Raw genomic sequence first — 24,320 nt, 5'->3', positions numbered from 1 at the left:
CTATAGTTCTCTCCTGGAAAAAGGGCGCATGGGGTTAGGGAGCAGGGGGAACGCCTCATCGCCCACCCTTCAAAAGGCAGCCTGGTTTTTGCTTGGGGTGGGAGCCCAGCTGGCAGGAGACCAAGTTCCCCCAACAGCATAGACCGCCCCATTTCAGACTCTCTGAACACCCCCCGTCACTAGACCGCCCCGGCTGCCCAACATCTACGAGAGGGAACTTGTAAGTGGCATCGCAGCTGGCCGTGAGGGCAGTGCTGCAGAACCCTTGTAGTTGAAGGTGTCGGAGCCAGCACCAGATAGGGCCTGGATGGCCACGTGCTTGCCATCCAGGGCTCCGACACAGTTCGGGAAGCTCCACAGCCTGCCAAACTCTGCTGCGATCCGCTCCCACTGGGCAGTGTTGGGGGCCTAGAACAACAGTTGACCAAGCCTTAGTCAGAATCACACAAACACCACCTAGACAAACCAAACTCCTCAAATCCAGAAGTGTCAGGTGTTACACCATTTACACATTTTTTTCGTAGGAAGGCATAAGTTCCATGATTACTAAGATGTTTTTCAAGTGATCCTAGCACAGCACTCATAGTCCGTGTTCCCAAATTGACTCAATCTCACTCTAGTGTAAAGGTTCTGTACCTAGTGTTGGAAAACCCAAGCGCGCCCAGCGATTCTTTATCTGTCTTGTCCCGTCACATGATCTGCTGCATTAACTCGTATCCATTCGAGTTAGATTTGGGAAACAGCCGTAATACTGCATTGGTCGCAATTATTTGCAGCTGATAGTTCACAGAGATTCTACGCTTTACACAGTGAACGTTAAATCCAAAGTATTCATAAATAGCACAAGCCAGGTCCTTAATTTCTGGTAAAGAGATGCAACCATAACTGTCTTTCACTTTACCTTCTTGATTTTATTCACTTCACTTCACCACTGTGGTTTGCACACTAGGTTGCTTTCTGCTTTTATTGTATCTTCAAGAGTTTTGTGAAGCAATAAAGGGCCATGCAAAGACGTTTTTACTGGTTTTTAATTTGCACCGAACTTGAGCGCACTGGAAGTAGCAACTTAGTGAAACTTTTCTTTTCTCGAAATTCACTTTATTTTAGAAGTTATAGGCAAATTAAAATTACAAAAACAAGCAAAAAATAACCGCCCTCGTGACGCCCTTGGTTGCTTCGGTGGCCGTGAACTAGAGGAGGGGTAGTGAGCTCATCGAGAGCTCACGGCTGCCGCAGTCCATGTCGACGGCGCGAGAGGGCGCCACTAGAGCATGTTCTGGATAGGTCGTATGCAGCGGGCGGCCAGAGCGGCTTTCATTGCATTTGCTGCGCGATTAAACACTAATTCGGCATGACACTTCATGGGCCACAAACGACAGCAAACACGGGGTAAAGATCAGTTCAGAATGGGAGCCACTTCGAGCTGCCTTACCGCGAAACAGCCAAACCGCAAGACAAAGCTTCTCGCCGAAGGCTTTGGGAACGTTCGGAGCCGGTCGGATCCTCCTGTCCATACGACCGCAGCGCCGCCACGTACATCCTGAACCTTTCCGTGTCGGCGCCTGATCCCACTACCCCTTTCTAGTGTGCGCCGCCTTTTCCACCACTTGGTGGCGAGTATCTCCACGAGTCATTTCTTGTTTCCGTACTTTATAAACTGCATTCGTTTCTTTTCTGATCTAAAATACTGAACAAAAACTTTCGTTTATAAATAATTGAAACGGTTCACGCCACTTATATTTTGCATTTCGACTAAAAAGAAGCTTTTAGCGGCTCTGACCAGTAGTAAGCCCAGGACCATAGACGTCACAATTCGCGCGCTTTCGGTACCGCGGGTCGCCCTCGTCGGTGAAGGAGGTTTTCGCGTCGTCCGGTTAAAATATGACGCACTGATATTTAGTTACTCTCTTCGTGCCTGCTAGCTTGCCCGAACCCCAAGAGACGTGGAAACCGAAAAAAAAGGTAGACGCTTAAATACGATTGCAGGGCCCCTTTAAGATCATAGCCATGACATATTGGCTCAAGATAAGGCTTTTGCTGCACAGGGAAATTATGTTTCTGGATAAATGGCTAACTTGCAAGACCTAGCATGTGTCTTTGATTTACTTTTTTAGCTCCTAAGGCGACAAGGCACTAGACGCTACCTGCTCAATAGACTAGTCGTGTGTCTACCTTTCGTCGCACGATCATGCTCCCTTCTGTGCCCACGAGCAGAGATAGCGGTCGGGAGACGAAAGGGCGGCGGTTGATTTTTCTGGCAAGCATGTAGCTCCCACCATACTGCCAGCTTAGGGGTGGAGGAAGTGTAGTGCAGCACATATATGATGGAGCATAAACACCATTTTGCTTCTGCCACTAATGAAGGCTTTTTGTGGGTTTGCTCCTTGTCATCAACAGTCCCAGTGGTCAGCATTTCTGGGAAAAGAAAATAGTGCAGTAATGGCAGTTTGTACTTTGTAGTTGACTACACCTTTGCTCTGCGAGCAGAGAATACCGCGGGAAGGCTAGAAAAAGATGCAAGCTGAATTCAGGGAAGTGCACAACGAAGTACAAGTGGCTACAAAATACAGAACCAGGGTCGCTCAAACAACCACCAGAACTATATTGGAACGCTCAGCAGTGCTGGCGATGGAATGCGCAGCACACTCCAGACATTCACAAATTACAGGCAGCATGTTGCAATTATCGGAAGAAATACGGACACATTGCCAAGGCATGCAGTAAGAAGCGGAAGGATACGAAACATCCGCACACGAATTACAGCATCTATCTATAACAGCACCAGCTGCAGACAGGTGTGACACAATAGTCATGCACCGTCCCTCACTGGCTACGTCAACAGTGTACAAGGTGAACACCGTGACAAATACTACCAATGTGCCGACCCTATTGGAAAACCCCAATATAAACAGCGTATTATGGATATTGGTAAACAATATTTTTATTGTATACAATACGATATGGACAGTGTATTGGAAAACATTACATTTATTGTATTGTATTACAATAAGGGTTTGTTATGGGATTCCAATATCCATAATACGCTGAAAACATTGGAATCCAATACCGTATAAACCCTTATTGGATCCCCATGTGTCTCTGGGGATCCAATAAGGGTTTATGATTTCAGTGTACTTAGCGTATTATGGATATTGGAATCCAATATATTATATAGGCTACCAAGAAAACTATATACAAGTTGGAAAATCACGTTCAGAGCGACATCTCTCCGCAACGCAGTCTCTTCTTGTGTGTATTCCTGAGTGATAAATTAAAAAATGTTGCTGTTGTCAAATTATGAATAAAGAAGCAAAACACTGGGCTTATCCATACCAAATATATTTAACCTATTCCTGAACTGGAGGATTTGGCATTTACTGCAAAAGAAAGTTAATTGTTTAGGACCCTCATTCAAAAACTTGCTGTTTGAAAACAGAATGTGAAATCCTTACCTTTTAATGAAAAGAGCACCTGCTAGCTGTAGCCATATAGAAACTGCAAAATAAAAATTTGGGATTAGTTTGCAACAAGTAGCAATCCTTCACTAAGCCGGATAGATTCAAAATTATGCCTGCGTTTGATTGCGAAAAAATACGCTTTCATTCCACTGCCACGGGTCATTCTGAGCTCGGTCAATTAAATATACCTATCCGCTCGCCTGGCTTCACAGTTCCTGCTTTGCACCTAACTAAAGTACTATCTGGAATGCTCACCTTTGAGGAAAAACGAACTGGTGCTTGCTTGCTTGTTGGCCGTGGAAACTGGGACAAACTGGGAGAGAGATTTGCGATTAGTTGCGTTCAAGTAGCAGTTACATTGAGTAGCCCCGTAAAGTACACTAAGTCGAAAGGATGGAAGCTTGGGCGAGTTGGTGAACCATACTTGACGGCGACAGCGCAGGAAAGATCAATCTCACACCAGACACTCAGGAAGACAAGAACACGCGCTGAATTGACAACTCTTGTGTATTCGAGTGCTTCATTTCTCTCTTTAACGTCTGAGTTGACTTTTCAGAACGTGAGAAGTAGAAGAAGTAGCACAAAATACAAACGAAATTCTAAAGAGAAGGCAAAAGAACAGTAAAAGAGAAGACAAATGAAGAAACGGAAAAAATATCTAAATGAAACACTTTTACAAATCGTCCCTCTTTCTCATCCCTATCATTTAGATATAAATTGGAGCTCTTTGGTCGACAGCGCTATAAAAGGACTACTTACACACTTGTCCTTCAGCTGTGCTATCCCTTTTGCTTCCATTATTTCGCTAGTCAATGTGTCTCTACTCCTACCTATTACAGAACAATTTTCAAAATGTGCTATACAGCCACAATCGCGACAATGGATTCCCAAGTGTCCAGCTACGACTCAGTGGGCGTTATAAAAATGCTCTCTTAAACGATCATTCAAACACCTTCCAGTCTGGCCTACATACTCTTTACGACATGAGAGTGGGATAGAACATATGACTCCTTCAGTACAATTTACAAAGCTCTTTTGGTGCTTTTTCGAACAACCAACTTCCCGGTGTGCCGATCTGTTTACCTTCCTGCACAGGCTTAGAAGCTTATTTGGTACTGAAAAAAGCAACATTAATGTTAATGCAGTTACTTATCTTTTTTAGACCGTGCGAAACTTTATGTATATATGGAACAACGGCGTCCTTTCCTTCTCTGTATTGCCTTTAGGTCATTCACCCCATCTTATTCTCTTTAATAAATCCTCTGCCACGGCTGTAAGTAATGCACTAGGATATCCTGTTGACTTTAACCTGGCGATTTGAGCATCAAAGCTAACCTTAAGTGAATGAATACAAGACTTATTAAGCGCACTGGTGAGACATAATTTAACAATGCCTCGCTTAACAAGCTATGAGTGTGCTGACTGAAAATTAAGAAGAGGTTTCTTCCCTCTCGGTTCGTATGACCAACATACATGATGCTCCGAAAAAATTAATCTGAGGTCCAAGACCCGCAAGGAACCTTCTGTGGGGAGCTCATGAGTGATTTCTAGTGGATCTATACAGGATTTAAAACAAGAAAGAACGAGACCAATATTTGAAAGTCATTTGCTGCACAATCTAGCACAATCAAAAAATCATCAACAAAGCGAAACACCTTCACAACAGTAGAAGCATCCAAGCTACGTGAAAGGATCCAGCCCCGATGCTCGAGGTAAAGGGTACTGAAAACTGGTACTATGCATGAACCAATGCATACCCCTGCTTTATGGAGAAAGGTGCTACCCTCCCAACATGCAAACATAGCTTTTAAATATGGGGTGAGCAATTCAAGGAAACCACCTTGGGAAATTCCTGACACGGTCTGAAAAGCAATAAGTCTTGTATTCATTCACTTAAGGTTAGCTTTGATGCACAAATCGCCAGGTTAAAGTCAACAGGATATCCTAGTGCATTACTTACAGCCATGGAAGAGGATTTATTAAAGAGAATAAGATGGGGTGAACGACCTAAACGCAACACAGAAAAGAAAAGGACGGCCGTTGTTCCATATAAACATAAAGTTTCGCACGGTCTAAAAAAGATAGGTAACTGCATTAACATTAAAGTTGCTTTTTCAGCACCAAATAAGCGTCTAAGCCTGTGCAGGAAGGTAAACCGATCGGCACACCAAGAAGTTGGTTGTTCGAAAAAGCACCAAAGGAGCTTTGTAAATTGTACTGAAGGAGTCGTATATTCTGTCCCACTCTCATGTGGTAGAGAGTATGTAGGCCAGACTAGAAGGTGTTTGAATGATCGTTTAAGAGAGCATTTTTATAACACCCACCGAGTCGTACCTGGACACTTGGGAATCCATTGTCGCGATTGTGGCTGTATAGCACATTTTGAAAATTGTTCTGTAATAGGTAGGAGTAGAAACACATTGACTAGAGAAATAATAGAAGCGGAAAGGATAGCACAGCTGAAGGACAAGTGTGTAAGTAGTACTTCTATAGCGCTGTCGACCAAAGAGCTCCAATTTATATCTAAATGATAGCGATGAGGGAGAGGGACGATTTGTAAAAGTGTTTTGTTTAGATATTTTTTCCGTTTCTTCATTTGCCTTCTCTTTTACTGTTCTTTTGCCTTCTCTTTAGAATTTTCCTTTGTATTTCGTGCTACTTCTTCTACTTATCACGTTCTGAAAAGTCAACCCAGACGTTGAAGAGAAAAATGAAGCACTCGAATACACAAGAGTTGTCAGTTCAGGGCGTGTGCTTGTCTTCCTGAGTGTCTGGTGTGAGATTGATTTTTCCTGCACTGTCACAGTCAAGTACACTAAGTTCGAAAGATTAAAAAAATTACATGCGCCGGACATAGATAACCTCTTGCGACGTAACTGGACATATGTCAATGTCGCTCGCGTGTATTACAGAAAAATAAGCCTCAATGCAGGAGCCCCGAGTCGTTCTAAGCTTCGTCAATTAAAAATGCTGTACCGGTTGTCTGGCTTCAGTATACCTGCTTCGGGAATTTGGAATTTTCACCTCTGAGGAAAAGCAAACTGGGACCTGCTGGCTCTTAGGCCTTGACAACTGCCAGAAAGATTTGCAATTAGTTGCGTCCAAGTACCAATTTCTTCGACCGGCCACCTACAGCACAGTAAGCTGGATAAAATCAAAATTACATGTGCGTGACATAATATGACTCTTGTGACAAAACTGGGCGCATGTTTTGTCGCCTACAGCAACACTGAAGCCAGACAGACAAGCGATACGGCATATTTAATTGACTGAGCTCAGAACAACAGGGGACGCTTTCACTGAAGCTTGTTTTGCTGCAATACAGACCTGTATTGCAGCAAAACAAGCTTCAGTGAAAGTGCCCCCAGTCGTTATGAGTTCTGTCAATTAAATATGCCGTACCGCTTTTCTGGCTTCAATAATGCTGCTTCAGAGCAATCTAGAAAATCTAGAATCCTCACCTTTGAACAAGAATGAACTGGCGCCTGCTGGCTTGTGGGCCCTGGAAACTGAAAGAGATTTGCGATTAGCAACGTCCAAGTAACAATTTTTTGAGTAGCCAACTACAGCACACTCAAAATTATACGCACGGGACATAGATGCCTCATGCGACGAACTTCCTTTATCCTTGTTTTCTGTTAACTCTGCTCACCTTCACCACCCGCCTCCAATTTCTGCACTACTTCTTTAATCTCGATTCCCTGGTTCCCAAAGGCCATGCAATGGGTTGTGCCAGTCACGGGTCTGTCAGCTCTGCAACCGGCGCCATTGTGGCAAAGACGCCAAAGCACCTGGCGCTTGACGTGCTTTTTTAATATTTTGAGCATGGCTCAAAACAGGTGGATGGGTGTCTGGTATGCCCTTTGGTTATTTGCACATCGTTTCGAATCGGAGGGCAGGCGCTTCGGCGATCTGAACGCATGCTCGGTTTTTTACAATAGTTGAAATTGAACTCTGCAGGAATCTTCAATCATAACAAACAGAATGTGCATGCCAAAAGGCATAGCAAATGAAACACTCACCATCTATCTATTTTCATTTCTTGTCCGCAAGAAGCTGTCGTATATGTAGCCTCCCTTGCTTAAGCCGCTCCTTCCTAGTGTCCCGGTTGGGTCTCGTCCTGATGAATCATCGGTGGAGACCTGAGGTGCAGTCAACATCAGATTAGACCTTTTGAGACAGAACCATATACTTGCTGGGAGGAAGTACACCCAAACGAATTTTAGACATGTCATTTATAGCGAGTTTTAAAATGAGAGGTCTGATGTAAAATGAGACGTCAATACTGACGCACCCCTTTTGCGAACCTAAAATTTTGAAGGCCTTGTCCCCCTCGCTAAAGGGACAAGGCACATGAATCCCGGCATGTGGATGAAATTTTTACCTTAACATCCCGACTCAATGCCCATCCCCGAATATTTCACCACCACACTTTTAGAAAAGATAACTTTTTAGAAAAGCACCCAGTCAATGACCACCCCTACAAAAGCCTGAACCAAGCCTACTCGTACTGTGGCTTGTTTGCTCCGTGGCGCCCCCGAGTTAATTCGGGCTGACAATGTTTTTTTTTTTTTTTTTTCAAATGGAACCCACATTCTTAGTTTCGGTTTCACTTGTAGAGGCAGGTGAATACTTTTGTAAAGCTTCCTCCCTATGCGCTTCCGAGTCAACATTTTTGCAATGGCTAACTCCTTTGCTTTGATTTTTGCGCTCCTTGACAAATGCTGAAACTCACGTAGCAGTGATGTGATTGGCCTAAGCCGTTTTGGAGCACCTTTCGGAGCAGCCAAAACAGTGTTTTGGAGTAGAAAAAGTGGCCTTTGGAGCAGCCGAAACAGTGTTTTGGAGCAGCAAAAGTAGCTTTTAAAGTAGATATTCTGACAAAAATAAAAATATTTGTTTTAAATGCTGGACACGCGAAGGGAATCTTACTCGCCGAAATAAACCAATTATGGTCAAGTTTGGCCACCTGGGGCCCTAAACTCGTGAAACACGAAGTTGGGGCCGAAGTTGAGGGAGCGCACCGATTGGACTATCACGACGATGACTCGGCGTTTTTGTCGCCAACATCCAATCGGCGCGCTCCGCCAACTTTCGGCTCCAACTTTGTGTTTCACGAGTTTAGGGCCCCTGGGAGTCTTTCAATGTGTAACTGAACTGCCAATGACATGACACATTTCTTTTTGCTTTTCAAAACATTCTGCAAGGCTGGAGCAAGCTTTGCTTTAGCTTAGGGTAGTAATGAATGTCCAATTTCAATGTCTCCAAAGAGACATTGCGACATCCCACAAGTGTACAGTGCTGTAGGCGTTGCCAAGCAATTCCGAAAAACCGCTTGCTACCGTTTTACTGATTAACGACGTGCCAGATTTTCGTCAAAAGTAATTAAATGTAAAACAATGAATTGCAAGCATCCCGGCTGGTGCCTCTGTCATGCAATTATGTTTGCATCGTTGGTTCGCATGCATGTGAGGGCAACTCCGGCAGGCTTGCAGGTGCACGTGCTTCATCGCGCGAGCGAAACGGCTGTTCGATCGAAACCAAAACCATGCCTCTCCGCTCCGTCGCCAACTCGTTGCAAAAAGTCTATGCAAATTGTAACTGCCCAGCATGTGACAAAACAGAGTCCAGCGCCGCATGCTTGCAAGGCCGGCAGGCAAGGTACGAGCTAAACACAGAAAAAAAGAACCTGAGCGCATTGATGCGAGACATTGCGAGCCAGGGATGCTTTGTGCAACGACTGAACTCGAGACAAACAAGCGTGCTCTGAGAGTTCAGCGTGCAGACATTCCCTTCTTTGCTTTAGCTCACTTCAACTTTTCTTCACGACACATTTTTCACGTACCGGGGTCCCTCTCGAAAGAAAGCCCACCAAGAGAAACCTAAGTAATCAATACTTCGACACAGCAGTCTTTGAGTTAGAGAAGGATTTTTTGTAGCAGCGTATGTTTTAAACAAGAACATGAATGTTGATGAACATGCGGCGGTCCTTATGTTTCAGTTTAGGAAGCACCATATCTGCAATGTTGTGTGGCCATTGATTTCAGGAGCGAGAGCTTCAACTCAAAAAGCAACTCCCGCCGCGCCGAAACATAGTTTCGTTTCACAGCGTCACGTCATGTCTGGTACCCAGCACGCTAGCGTCGCAGCACACACACATACCGCCATTTATCGTTAAAAAAAACGAGAGACGAGACTAACGCTTACGAGACGACGAGAGCATGAAAGAAAAGACGGCATGGAGGAAAAAAACCATGAAAAAAACCATGGACGATTGATGCAGGGTATTTTGTGTCGGGCGGCCGTTTGCACCATCTAGCTCAGGCATGCTCAGTTACGGTACTTTGTTTAGTTTCAGTTTTGAAAGGCGACCAAAATTGGCCCTTTGGCTCAGGCTTGGCGCAGATTACCCATATTTTGGCAAAATGTAGCAGGATGTAGCACGGTTAGCCCCTCGGCGTAGTTTGGTGCAATTGGCGCAGCCATCACATCACTGATATAGGCGGGCAATAGCTCACCTTGAAAATACTTGCTGTTGGTGGCCGAGAACAAACTTGTGTTCCTGATTGGCAGCCATTTGCTGCGAAGAATACCTGCACATATCCTAAAGAAACCAGTCTTAGTCTAACACAGATGCTTTGGCCGGACAGAGACACAAAAGTCTGATACAAACCACAAAAAGCAGGAAATAGTGTCTGCGAGAGATGAAAACAGAACCAGGTGGAGAGGCTCGTTCTGTTTCACCTTAGTCAAATAGTGTAGCTCATTTTGCTAAAACAATGCATATTTGCTAAAAAATGTAAATATATATTTTGCCCCATTTAGCAGAGTTTACTGCCAAGGGTACCTGCACACCAGAATAAGTCAGACTTAGCCAGTTTTTTTTTTCTTTTGATGAGCGACAACAGAATCCTAAACGGGGTGATGAAACAAAATATAAGCCTACCAAGCCAGGCTAGTTTGCCTTGATGCAAGTACAGTGCCTTGGCCGACAAATGAGGTTCTATTCTTGGTCACTTGTCATATTTGGTGGGAAAAGTAAAGTAAATGAAAATAAGGCTATCTCTCTTGAAGCCGACAGCTGCAAACGAAATTCATATACGTCGATAAACGACCTAAAAATAAAATTGGGTGGAGGCCAAGTGGTTTATGGTGTCAAATTTCAAATTTACAGACTGTGTAGTTCTGGTTTAAGTCCTCCTGGTGTATATTTTTATCCTTGGTAATTATATTTAAATTGTTTTTTTTTTATTTTTGAGGCACTAGCACATAATTTATATACTAATTCACTTTTAGAAGCATTTTAAGAATACTCCATGGCTTCCTAGTGCTCGTAATAAATTCTCAATTAGAGCGGTTTTAAATTTTTTTTCTTGCTCTTGCTGCTGCTTGCTTCCTCACCCTTAAAATGCTGACAACTCGACACAAAAGTAATAAAAAAATGTGCTTCAAATGTGATGAAGATGAGCATTTCCAAGTTGTACCCCTGCTTCATGCCCTGACCATTCCACCATACCATAGCTGAGTGCAGCGATGAATGGTCCCAGGTGCTGTGACCCGACTGTATATAGCCTTACGGTGCGGCGCGACTCATGCAGCCCCTATGCTTGATGATGGAGCCAGTGTGCGAGGTGCGACCTGCTAGAGCTGTGCAACCCACAGCTTTACAGCCTGCAAAGGGTGGGAAGATGCCCCTCCCTTTGCAGAGCTTGCAATAGCTCAGCAAGAAGCTATTGCAAGCACTAGGGAGCCACAGTGTGTGAATAAAAGCACTTCTTAATGTGAATTAGTGTGTAAATTATGTGTCTATACGTTAAAACTTAAAAAAAAGTATTATTTATAAATATAAATATATATGATGATTGAAGCTTGTGGGCCGGTGAATATTGAAATACACAAGAAAGATCCATGGACTGAACAAAAACAAGGAAAGGTTTATTGACGTTTCGTGAGGAGGCCTGTCTTTTTCAGAATGACGGGCAGGGGAGATCGGTACAATTTTTCTCTAATCCCGCCAAAAAAAAAAAAAAGAAGTTCTTAGTTGGGCAAGGGCACGGCGTAAGATAATACCTTCCGGGTGGGGGAGAGCACGCTCCCCGCGGCATGCGAACAAAGGTCTCCCTTCACTCTCTCTCTCTCTCTCACTACAAATTCCATCGGCGCCGGCAGGCGGCCCGTCGACCGGTGGGCACGTACAGCCTCGCCGTCTGGCCACCCCAATTTAATTCTTGGGTTCGCTTTAAGATTTAGATGTCAATGACTTGAAGTGGCGTTAGTATGCCGGTGTCTTCGTTAATCCCTCTTCGCAGTGTGTTGAACTCACGAATTAGGAATGATTCCTTCTGTTCCCGCTCGCGATGTGTACCAAATCCGGATTCTAAAATTGTGACAGTTAATTTCTCAAACGAGTGATCTTTTAGTTTTAGGTGTTTTGAGAGTGCCAGAATGGGCTTTCTTTCGGAGTCAGATCTATGATTATTGAACCTCGCCCGAAATGGAGATTTTGTTTGGCCCACGTACTGCATGTGACATTCCCCACACTCCAGTAAATATACAACGTTGGCGGTAGAGCAGTGTAGATCACCCCGAATTCGAAAGGTGAAGTTTGATCCCGTGCTCCTAGCTGTCTGGGCGGGGGAGGCGTGCGAGCAAACCTCACATCGCGGACGCAGGCATGGGTGGCTCCCAATGCTCTCCACCGGCGTGGTCCTGGCCCTCAGAATCATGTCTTTTAGGTTTCTAGGACGTCTGAATACAACGCGTGGTGGGGAAGGAATTATATTTCTCAGCCTTTCGCTTTGTTGGATAATATTAAAATGTCTTTTTAGAATGTTGTTAGTGTTGGGCGTGTTGTTTGAATACATTAAGACTAAGTTAGTTTTACGATTCTCCCTTCGGTCCGGCGGCGTGCCAGTTAGCAGTTTATCGTGGCCTAGTGCCCTGGCTCTCTCGATTGCGCAGTCAACGACGGGTGGCGGATAATTTTGCTCGATGAGGGCGCTCCGAAGGTGGGCTGCATTGGCATTAAAGTCACCCTCGTCCGAGCATATCCGTCGGAATCTTTGCGCCTGACCATACGGAATACTAGTTTTATAGTGGGGGGGGGGGGGGGGGGGGGGGGTGGCAGCTGTTGTAATGCAAGTATTTCAAGCTGTCCGTAGGTTTCCTGTAGAGTTTCGTTTTTAAACTCTCTCATACCACCACGACTGTGACGTCAAGAAAGTTAACCTCGGTTCGGGAGTACGTATGCGTAAATTTAATATATGGTTGTGCCGAATTAAAATACCTGATGAACTCCAAAGTTGGTCCTCCGTGTGTTCGCATATTAAAAAAATGTCATCAATGCATCGTCTGTGAAATGAGGGTCGCAGAGGTCTGTCCGAAAGAAATGTTTTTTCTAGTCTATTCATAAAGATGTTTGCGTAGTTGGGAGCCATTCTAGTGCCCATTGCGGTTCCGCTGACTTGAAGGAAAAAGTTGTCGTTAAATTCAAAGCTATTTAGTTTTAATACAAGGCGGGCAAGTATTGCCACAGTGCCACAGTCGGGGAGGTCTTGGCGCCTTACGCTCTCGTACGCATCAATCAGCGAGGCAATTCTGTCGTCGTGGGGGATATTTGTGTAAAGTGAGGAGACGTCTAATGTTACCAGGAAGGAGCCAATTGGAACTACGACCGTTGAGATTTGTGAGAGAAAATGGTTAGCGTCCTTTACAAAAGAAATGTTGGTGGAATTTCGCTAATAAGGCGGTCTATGAAACATGATATAGGTATAGTTAATGTATCAGTGCCAGATATAATGGGTCACCCAGGGTTCCCCGCTTTATGTATTTTTGGAAGCATATAGAAACGTCCTACCTTAGGATATTTTGGTTTGAGAGAATCAAAAATTGCCGTTGATATTTTGCCCGTGTTTCAGGTCCACGAGTGCGTGCAGAACAATGGCGGAATCAGGCACTCGAACATTTGGATCATGTTCGAGTGCCTGATAAAATGACGTGTTTCGCAATTGGCAATGGCGTTCATCCATGTAATCATCGGTGTTCATTATTACACTGGCCCCTCCCTAATAATTATGTCACGTCTACTGCTCAGGGATTTAAGAGAATCCCGCTCGGAAGAGCTTAAGTTGTAGGTGTGCGGTTTGCGTTCTCTGTATTTTGCCACTACGTCTTTTTGGACTGCTTTTATGTATAGATCCAAATGTTTATCGCGATTGGCACTGGAAGTCCAGCTTTTCTCTGTGTTCACTAATAAAGGATCAAGGAAATTTTCAGGTCTACCGTGAAAATATTCTCGCAACCGAAGGTTGCGTGCAAAGTTGTCCAGGTATTGTAGGAGAGAGAACTCGCTAAACTGGCCGGTTGTGGGGCAGAATTGTAGCCCCTTCGAAAGTAGCATCTGCTCGTCTCATGTAAGAGCGATATCTGATAAATTTACTACATTCTTCAACGTGCGGTCCCCTGGAGTCCCACCATCCCCCAACTGCTCATCGATCTCGCAGCCCTCTAGGGCGTCTGTGGGATCTTCTGTCGAGTTGTTCGGCCCGAGTACCATGCTCCGTTCAAACGATGTCGGAGGCGGGAGAGGCACGTTATCTCTTGCTCGTTTTCTTAGTTTTACTCTCTCTAATTCGTCGCGTTTTTTAGCTCCGAATGACTCTAACTGCTGCTTTTCATGAAAAGTTAGTGGTTGATTATTTTCCAATTGAATTTCGCGTGACTTTAAGGTTCCTGCTGATTTTTCGCAGTGGCCAACGATAATTTTGGTTAATTCGAGTGAAGCGTTTTTTTAGAACAGCGTTAGTATACTGTATACTAAAAAAAGGCAAAAAGAAAAAAAAACGTCTCCAAGTGGGTTTGAACCCAGAGCTCCACTGCCCTTGATTTCAGTTCCCTAAGGCCCGCTTCAGACGGGGCAACTTTTCTAGAAATTCTGAGGTTGCTGGCGGGTTGTTCCCTAATTTTTCCCAGATCAGCACGAATTTCTGATATCAGGTTCGGCTCCAAACAGACAAGCAACTCGAACAAACTGGAGAAGTTTGAAGCGGCAGCAGCCAATCAGGAACGCAATATTTTCACGTGACATCCCTGTGATGGTGAGGATGACAGCTGAAGACTTGGTCCAGGTTTGAAATGGATCGTTTTTGGAAATAAACTTTTTCAGAAACATGAGTGAGTATTCTCAACGCCGCTCAAAGATATAAAAACACGTTTTTAGCACGTAGTTGTGCGTCTATATAGTGCAAGAAAAATCAAATTTCATGATGATGATGGCAAGTCGTAGCAATTCGCTTGCAGCATGTGAACGCAGGTGGCCCGTGCTGCTGGTGTTGTGACGTTAAGTTGCTGGGGGAAATTTCCCCGTCTGAAGTGGGCCTTAGGCTCGCTTCCACCGTTCACGCTCAGCGAGCAAGCCCGCTTCAACCGTTCACACCTCAAGGTAAGCTGGACAGCTACAAGCCACCTAAATGTCTACCGCCGCATCTCGGCCAGGTCGTGACGCGACATAACTTATTAAAAGTATTGCTGTCACTGCCACGACCGGCCAGAGTGAAGTCGAGAAAGAATCATATAAATCAATTCGTAGCTTTCTTGGAACGACCCCCCTCAAGGGAGAGTCGTCCCTCCGCCCTTCGTCGATGGTTGGACTGACGCGAAGCAACTAGTCGTCTTGGCCCAGCAGTTACAAATCATAGTGCTCGTTAACTCGCCTGCCAGCGTTCCCGGTGCCAACCGCGATTTCCGCCAGTTTACCCGACACTCGCTGAAAATCTCGTCTGCCAGTGTTCCCGATGTCAACTGCCATTTCCGCAATCTTTCCAACACCCATTGACAAAAACCCATCTGCACTCCAGGCCTCGACAAGCGCTTACTTGCCTACCGCATCACCCCAAGCCTAAATCCTAAATCTGCAATGAGTCCTGGCCGTTTCCCCTTCTGCCACTCGTTATCCTGCCTTCCAGCGAACATGCTGTGACTCTCCTCTGCCTCTGAAGACGACTTTCTTACATCTTAAACGCGCTCCCCATCTCTTGCCAACCCCTAATCTGGGGTACCCGAGAAAGCGTGTCTGCAACCTCGTTCTTCGAGCCCTTTAGGTACTCGATTCGAGAAGACACCTGCTGAGCTCTGCCGTGAGACAAGTCGCCAAAATTCCAACATATTTGTCTCAACGGGCATCGTTAGCGTTAGTGAACAACCCGCTCAACGAATCCGTGAGACTCCCTGGGGATGACTAGAAGAAGAGGCATACCGAACGAGCCCCTTGTTGGATGTGCCATTTTAATGTTGGTTTCTTTATGGAGTTCGCTTAGCTACTAATAATCACCGCCCAATCGGTATGCGCTCCGCCCGTCACCCAGGGAGTGACATACAGCAACGAGAAGACAGCGAATAAGTTGACTAGCTCACGGTTGCCCGTCGTTCAGAGCCGGCAGTCCAGGCACGCCGACCCTTGTTGTCGCCCATCATCAGAGCTCACAGTCGGAGTCATTGTCCAGGCCTGCGGATCCTCCTTCCCATGTCAGCGCTGCGCAGGCTGGCTGTCCCGGGCTATCACTGCCCGAGTCTCGCTGGGGAACCACCACGGGGATCGTCGTGGCCTAGGCTAGATGGCCAGGACTCACCGTTTCTACCGGTCCGGACTTCGAACCTCGCTAGTGGACCGCTCCGGGGTTTGGCATGGGCCAGGCCAGGCAGCCCGGCTCCGATGTTCCTGCCCAGCTCCAGCCTCGCTCAGCACGCACTGCCTTGTGCCAGCTCGTGACTTCTCCGCCAACTGCCTGTCACGCGCCCTCTGCCTCGTCTTTCACCCTTGGCTCCCACAAAGTTAAGGAAAGGGAATGTACCATTATGTTCAATGAAGTTCGGTGAGAAGGCCCGGGACTCCAGCTGGAATGCCGTTATCCTTGGTGTGACCCTATGAGACTCTCTTGCTGCCTTTGCTGGGGTTTATCTAACTGAAGTACCTGTCTGAGAAGTAGAAGAAACATATGTGCATAACGCTCATTATTCACAAGAAAATTTGTCAACATCCAAAATGACCCATGGAGGGGTCCATATCACATGAGCGAATGACATTTTAGCGAACTGCGACATTTGGGCGAATCGTCGTTTTAGCGAATAACGGGGGCACGCGTTAACCCATCCGCCGTGCTGCGTTTTACGCCGCTTCGCGGCGACAGTCTGCGGCGGCTCATTACAAAAATGTGAACCCATTTGGCCCACCCGAAAACGCCGCTTCGCGGCGTCCGAGTATTCGCTAAAGTGTCATTCGGTGAAACGTGGGCGTTCACTAAAACGTCATTCGATCAAGTGAGGGCCTCCCGATGTGGAACATAAAATGTGTGCACCAAGGAGTGAGCAAACAGTGACTTCCAATTAGTCTCAAGCAGCAGCGACATGTCGACAAAGAGTGCAATGTGTAGAATGTCGTCTAGAGGTGTGCAGCCAAGATGAAAAGGCGAGATATAACGATATCAGAATAGGATCACACCAAAAAGGTTCAATTACAATCTAGGCACAGTAATGAGTCAACCGACGTACAGCCGCGATTCACTTTGCGTTGAAGTGAAACATGGCCAACAAAATATTAAAAAAAACGTTTTTTTTTTTTCTGTACATCATTTGCTCTGCGCCGTTGATAGAAGGACAGTTGGGCGGCGTCACAAAGTCACTCGCTAGCGCTTTTTCAAATTCGTTCATCGGCACTCATGGTCTACCCGGGAAGAAAAAAGTACGAGCGCAGAGCCGAGCCGCCGAGCGCCGATTGCGACTTTCCTAAAGAGAAGCTCCGGTAACACTTCGGCGACTCGTCAGCTTCAAACAACGCCTCTTCGAACGAGCCTGACGAGCCCGCGAATCCAATGCGCCGAACGGGCGCGGCAGAAAGCTCGCCGGAAGGAAGGGGTTTGAGGCTGAGTCGCTGAGTATCCGAAAGAGACGCGGCGCTGGTTTCTACGTCTATTTCGCACATGAGATAACAAACTGGCAAAGCTAGCCGAGTGTGAACAGTGACTGACGTTACATTGGAGCACACGCAGTCGAAGATTACGCCTGCAAATGAGCACAGCTATGAAATGGCGCCTGCAACAGGAGACACAGGCGTTCAAAAAGGCCGCGATTTAAAAACACGTCTCCTTTCTGTCCTTCGGTGTTTACTTTGATCCGCGTACACCAAAGCACTCAATGCTGCAAGTAATAGAGTCGTGTATACGTACCTTTCGAAGCAATTGAAAGTGCGTAGGTTTCGCTCGATGCCCACGAGCACAGAGTGCAACGAACGCCAACCACGCTGGATGGCCAGGCCAGCCAGGCTGGCCGGGTCGCGCAACCGACGCCCGCCCGCTGCGCACTGCGCATGCTCAGCTTGGCGGCTCTCTCGGCCGCTCGCGGGCATCGCGCCGCGCCAGCCGGGCCGGGCTCGCTCTTTTCGAAGTTCGTACCACGTTCGTGCAGTTCGAAGTTCGAACTGCTACCGGAGCGCGAGCTTGCGCGCGCGCGCGCGGGTTGGCGATGGAAATTATCTTCTCGAAGAACGAGGCTGTAACGTATCGTTTGATGGCGCAAATGCACGTATTTTTCACGTCGTTTTTTGTACAGTGTGTGAATCTCGCGAAACAGGCGACGAAAAGTGCTGGGTGAAATGTGCTGGCATGTCGTAGTGGATTTTGTGTACCACGTAGGATTACCCAGAAAGGTGGGTCAATATCGATAAATGTGCGCGTAAGAAGCAACTACATGCACGTGACCTGTCAAACCTACTCACCCTCATTATTTTATCGTGCGAACCGACATTGTCACGTACCGCTTTCGATTTCGGACAGAACACCGGTAACTTCGAATAGTATATTGTGTTTCATGTATTTCTCACCGTCGATAGTTTCTTGTTGTATTGCGATGTTGTGTTGCAACATCGAATTTTATCCCGGTACGTTGCGTTTATCGTTTGGCGATCAACTTTTGTTGCCTTACAACTGCAATAAACATATGTTGGAAAACGATCACTCCAATGAGCACGTCGTTATTGGGCTTTCTCACTAAAAGGTAGGTCGCGGTGGGTGCTCCGGCTAGTTATTCTGAATGGTTTGGTGGTTGTCTAGTTTCAAGCGCGCGAGGCTGTGTGTACTGTGTGCCGTACTAACAGCTGTGCATACTTGCACTGTCGATCAACGTTAATCTGTTCGCAACGCAGAACGTTTATGTTATGTGTGTATCCACACCCAATATATGTCTCGCGTATTGCTGTGTGGATATGCCAACGTAATTCATGTTGGTAACTTGGTACCCGCGTTCTGAGATATATGCACGCGATATCATATTGTATTCTCCTTTGGTCCCATGATCGACGACCAATATTTGTATATCGTGTGGCCGTACAGTATGTCCATGTCGGTCACCAATATGCACGCGATGTCGTATTCTATACCAATAACCGTGTATTATATCGGGGTATTGTGGTCCGATATCGTGTTGTATACCAATAACCGCAAGTTATATCAGGATATTGTGCTCCAATATCCTGTTGTATACCAATAACCGCATACTATATCGGGATATTGTGCTCCGATATGAATTCCCATCGTGCGTATTGGGTTAATCGGATAACAATAAGTTTTTATTGGTTTCCATCCTCTTCACTGGAATACAATATTTCCAATAAGCCGAGTTCATATTGGCCTTTTTCAATAGGGGAAATTTACAGTGGACGTATCAGTTGACAACAGATTCTTGAACTTGAAAGTTCACTTCGGAGCAGCCTGCACACTCATCAGCAAAGCGCGGTTATGTTCTACATAGACGAGCATCCCGCCTCGGCTGGAAACTGAACTGAATGAGCCAACGTTGTGCGACGTTAGGTCCGGACATAACAGCAACACGGACATAGTCGCCGGGCGGTAGAAAGGGTCTAGTACATGGTGCAGTGCCGAGCACGTCTCCCGTAGGATACCGCAGGCTGTGGATCGCCCGATCCCGCAGCACCTGGGTGCGAGCTGCTGCGAAGACGCATGAGCCAGGCACCTAAAATGTTAAAGTTGTGGGTCACAATGATACATGTGCTAATAAACAACCAACAGAAACAGTAAATGCTTGGAGCAACAGAGAACAAAAAGAGTGACATAATAGATGAGTGGGGCTCAAAATAATGTAAATGAGATGCTTGTATGTAGACAATTAAACGATTTCTACCTTTGAATTCTGATCACAGTAGGTTACAATCAGGGTTCCATGTTTTCAGTAGATAACAATAAAACCTAGAAAAATAAACCCGAGTCAGTTTTGTCAAAACCGGGAAAAAAACTTAAAAACTTATTTCGAGCTGTCCTTGAATTACAAAAGCCCAAGCTTCACGGGAACAAACTTGTTTTGTGAAGCTTTATTTCGAGCTGATGCAGAACAGGGCTATTAGAAAACTGCCTGCTTCTCTCTTAGGAATCACAGACCTTATTCCATTTCCTTCTATTTTGGTCCTTGGAAGTTTTCAAGTGTTCGAGTTGCGTGCATATTTATTCAACATTGTCGTTGAAAAACAACCGATCCGTGGGAAAAATAAACCCCAAAAATGCACCCCCAATTTTAAAAAGAACTCTGAAAACATGGAACCTTTTTTATAATGCAAATAAATTAAGCCAGTGTAGTATGGATGCTAGCCGTAACGTACACCGTGCAGTGATGACACGAGCAAACACCAATACGATGCTCATTCAGATCAAAACGGGTACGAGTGGGGATTTTAGCCAGGCTCCTGGGATCCCTGAGCATGGACCTTTTCCTCTACCTGCTCGGAGTCATAAAGCATTTACGCATTCGGCCACTGGTCCCCCACGTTAGGAGTCTCCCTATGAAAAAGTGTCAAGATGACCTCACATTTGGGAACTTTCCAGTGCACATTAAAGAGGAAATGCTAAAACATTTGTACTTTCAGTAAATGCCGCATAGATTTATTCCTTGACATTCGTGAAACATGAGTTAGTTTTTTTCTCCACCCGACAGCAGTTGCAGAAACAAATTTGGAAGAAATGAGCAGCGTTCAATCCCTCAACTTGCAGCTAGAGAGAGGCCACATGATCTGGAACAGATTATACATGGCCAACGTTTATCATAGCCACATGCTGATATTTCCGAAGCAGAGGGCTTGCAATGAGTTCCATACATTGTTAGTGTTGTGCTTTTCCCATAATCATAGCGATTGGTGGGTACAAGCTACTACCCAAATACATGTCGAGGCATAGATAATCACGAGCCTTAATTTAATGGTCACGTAGGGCTTGTGTCAACTGTATGAAGCGCATTAAAATATTTTCACCGCAGGGATCGTATAGCGTAATGACAAAATCCTCGGCATTGCATGTAAAGTCAAGCAATTGCCACAACTTCATTCGCAAGTTTTGCAAAAAAAAACTGCAAAAAAAACAACTAATATCTTTGAAATTATGTAGGAATGAAGAACCAGCATTCTATGCAAGTATACTTAGGTCCTGATAGTGCCAGTAAGCTTCTGTAAATTGAGAAGTATTCCTACCCAATATCATTGAATGGCCCCTTGTAAAGCGTCTAGGGTTGCTGAACCTATACTATGTTGCAACACCACAATGCAAAAAACAAAACAAAAAACCTTCCTGCAAAGCTCTTCGCTTGCCAGGATTGCTGATACCAATTGTCCAGTTCTTTCCTTCCTATGCAGTCCTTGATCCAATAAAGTGGAAAAAGTGAAGGCCTTTATGGGAGGAGCTTGTAGTGATATTCATAATCTGCGACAGAAAATGTTGCAAAGAAAGTGAGGAAGAGAAGGAGACGAGAGAGTGCGGGGACGTAAAAACGCCGAGCTCCGATTGGAAGGATTAGTGGGTAGCCGAGAGCCAGCAGCCCTTGTCTTAATGCACTCATCGAACCCGCTCGAATGCGAGAGAAAAATGCCAGACGCCTTCGTTCCGTGTTTTTACGCGCTCGGCGAGTGCAGTGGGGAAAAAGGCTGCCCTTGTCTCTGCGCCTTCGAATGCAAGAACCAAACAACAGATGCCTGCATTCCAAGGTTTCACGCGTTCGATGACTGCAGCGGATTCAAAGGCCGCCTTCATCTCCACTGCACTCGTCGAACACGTTCGAACGCAAAAGCCAAACACCAGACGCCGGCGTTCGAACGTGTTCGACGAGTGCAGTCCAGACAAAGGTTGCTAGCTTTCGGTCTCCCCACTAATCGTTTCAATGAGAGCTCTGCGTTTTTAAGTCGCTGCGCGCCCTCGCCTTCTCCCCTCCCTCACTTCCTTGGCGCACTGTCTTTGCTCTCTCTGTCAGGCATTTTGCATGGCATTGGTCACTTAGAAAAAACAGTCTGGGGGTTTTTGCGTGCCACACCAACGATGGGCACCTGGCACGCCCCAGCAGAGCACCGAGGATTAATTTGAACCGCCTAGCGATCTTTTGACGTGCAACCGAAAGCTCAATTACACGGCGCCCTCTCCGCAATAAGCCTCTGTCAGATTACGGGCACCTCAGCTAAGATACGAACCCGTCACCTGGGTATCCGTAGACCGGTGCTTTGCCTCGGAGTCAGCGAGGCGGCGATTAGTCACTTCTGTACACAGGCCGTGGATAACTGAATGTCGTGAAGGCCTACCCAGAGCGCTTATATGGACTGGATTGCTGGGAAAGATATATGATGTTTTATAGCTGCTTTACTTTGGCTAATTCAATGGGACTGCCTCGGAATTCCCATATATGCACACTTTTTAGAGCGCAGCTCTTAGGGGCCCGTTCCCGGCTTGAGCGGCGTCGCCGTCGGCGTCGGCGTCGCCGTCGCCGTCGCCGTCGCCGTCGGCGTAACCGCAACCCTCGTAACCCTCGTGAGGGTTACGAGGGTTACGAGGGTTAATCTCATGAGGGTTACCCTCACGAGGATCACGAGGGCCACGAGGGTAACTAACCCTCGTAACCCTCGTGAGGGTTACGAGGGTTACGAGGGTAACCCTCGTAACCCTCGTAACCCTCGTAACCCTCACGAGGGTTACGAGGGTTACGAGGGTTACAAGGGTTAGTTACCCTTGTAACCCTTGTGAGGGTTACAAGGGTAACTAACCCTCGCGAGGGTTACTTACCCTTGTAACCCTCACGAGGGTTAGGAGGGTTAGTAACCCTCGTGAGGGTAACCCTCGTGAAGGTAACCCTTTTGAGGGTTACGAGGGTTAGTAACCCTCGTGAGGGTAACCTTCACGAGGGTTACCCTCACGAGGGTCACGAGGGTTATGAGAGTTACCCTCACGAGGGTTACTCACCCTCGTAACCCTCACGAGGGTTACGAGGGTTAGTTACCCTCACGAGGGTCACGAGGGTTATGAGAGTTACCCTTACGAGGGTCACGAGAGTTACCCTCACGAGGGTCACGAGAGTTGCCCTCACAAGGGTTACTAGGGTTACCCTCACGAGGGTCACGATGGTTACCCAGGTCGTGACCCCCCCTGGGGTCACGTGACCTGGGGATACCCCCCGAGGTCACGTGACCCCCCGTTGACGTCATAGGCACTGATGACGTCGTCAGTGACGTCACTGATGACGTCGTCAGTGACGTCACTGATGACGTCACCGGCATCCACATCGTCATCGTCATAATCACTGATGACGTCATTAGTGACGTCACTGATGACGTCACCGGCATCCGCATCGTCATCATCATCACTGATGGCGTCATCAGTGACGCTACTGATGACGTCATCGGTATCGTCACGTGGCCCCAGGTCACGTGACCCCCCGACGTCACGTGACGCCCCAAGGTCACGTGACTCCCACAAGGTCACGTGACCCACAAGGTCACGTGACCCCCAAGGTCACGTGACCCCCCGCCCCCCGAGGTCACTTGACCCACCCCCCAGTACCCTTCCCTCCTCCTCCTCAAGAGCTGCGCTCTAATTCGGCGTTACAGGGAGTTGTAAACGGCTTTCATTTTTTTTAAGTTGGATAGCAAGGTTATTTGAGAATTTCTTCACCTTACTGGATTGTAAACGACAAACCTTCTGGAGGGCTTATGGGCTCCCTGGAGAGAGTCGCCTCTTTCTGCAGTAGAGACCCAATCAAGGAGAGCAGGTGGTCAAATCTGTAGACAAAGTTGTTATTAATGTTCGTACTCAAGAGCAATTCGTTCAATACTGTGGGTAGCTATTGCTAAGAAGTGAGCCACTGAAATTAACAATCGCAGGAACAACCTGTAAAACACTATTTTGTATTCTGGTCTTGTCTTCGGTACAATGAAATCAGAGCAAACTTGTGCATTAAAACTTTGTACTTTAGAATTTGTCAAACACAGCTGACAGGAGTCTACTGAAAGTGACCAAAAATTGCCTGCCAATGTTTTTTGTTTTTTTTTCTCAATCTTTTCTTCACAAGTGATCGAAGAAAAACTGGTTATATGAACGCAACCGAGCCATACTGAAGTAATTGCACATGGTCGGAAAAGGCAAAAACTCTGAGTGTTTTGCGAACCAGATCAACGAATTAGATTACATGGCACGCCCCAGTCCTCGGACAATTTCGACCACTTTGTTGACATGCGAGCGAAATCTCGATTACACAGCGGGCACCGCGGGCGGGATTCGAACCCGCCAACTGGCGAATCATAGGCAAAGGGCGGTCCTTTGCCTCAGAGCCACCGAGACGATCGAACATACAAAAGTATTTTTTTGTGACTGTTTATGTTTAAGGAGAGTTAAGTACCCACCTTTGCGGCGTCATGCGGAAGTATCGGAAGAAGTCGCTTCCGTCGTCGAGGCGCATGTCCCGGACAAGCTGGTGAAATTCCACGTGCGTTGCCCGGAACCGGAGCAGAGACCGAATCCACTCGCGTGGCTCCCTCCGTCGGGAACGCACGAGCAT

General features: G+C 46.5%; 1 protein-coding gene across 1 annotated transcript; it reads right to left on the bottom strand.

Moving 5' to 3' along the window:
- Positions 1-204: 204 nt before the first annotated feature.
- LOC115314190 lies at positions 205-24,320 on the bottom strand. The gene is made up of 4 exons (XM_040219644.1): positions 24,166-24,320; positions 23,443-23,544; positions 19,349-19,478; positions 205-408 (listed from the first exon to the last, which is right to left on the bottom strand). Exons 1-4 carry the CDS (start codon positions 24,318-24,320, stop codon positions 205-207), a joined length of 591 nt encoding a protein of 196 aa, XP_040075578.1.

This window comes from Ixodes scapularis, unplaced genomic scaffold (assembly GCF_016920785.2).
Source record: "Ixodes scapularis isolate PalLabHiFi unplaced genomic scaffold, ASM1692078v2 PGA_scaffold10__122_contigs__length_95168666, whole genome shotgun sequence".
Taxonomy (NCBI): domain Eukaryota; kingdom Metazoa; phylum Arthropoda; class Arachnida; order Ixodida; family Ixodidae; genus Ixodes; species Ixodes scapularis.
The sequence above is the reverse complement of the archived record's forward strand: the minus strand, read 5'-3'. Positions and strand labels throughout refer to the sequence as shown.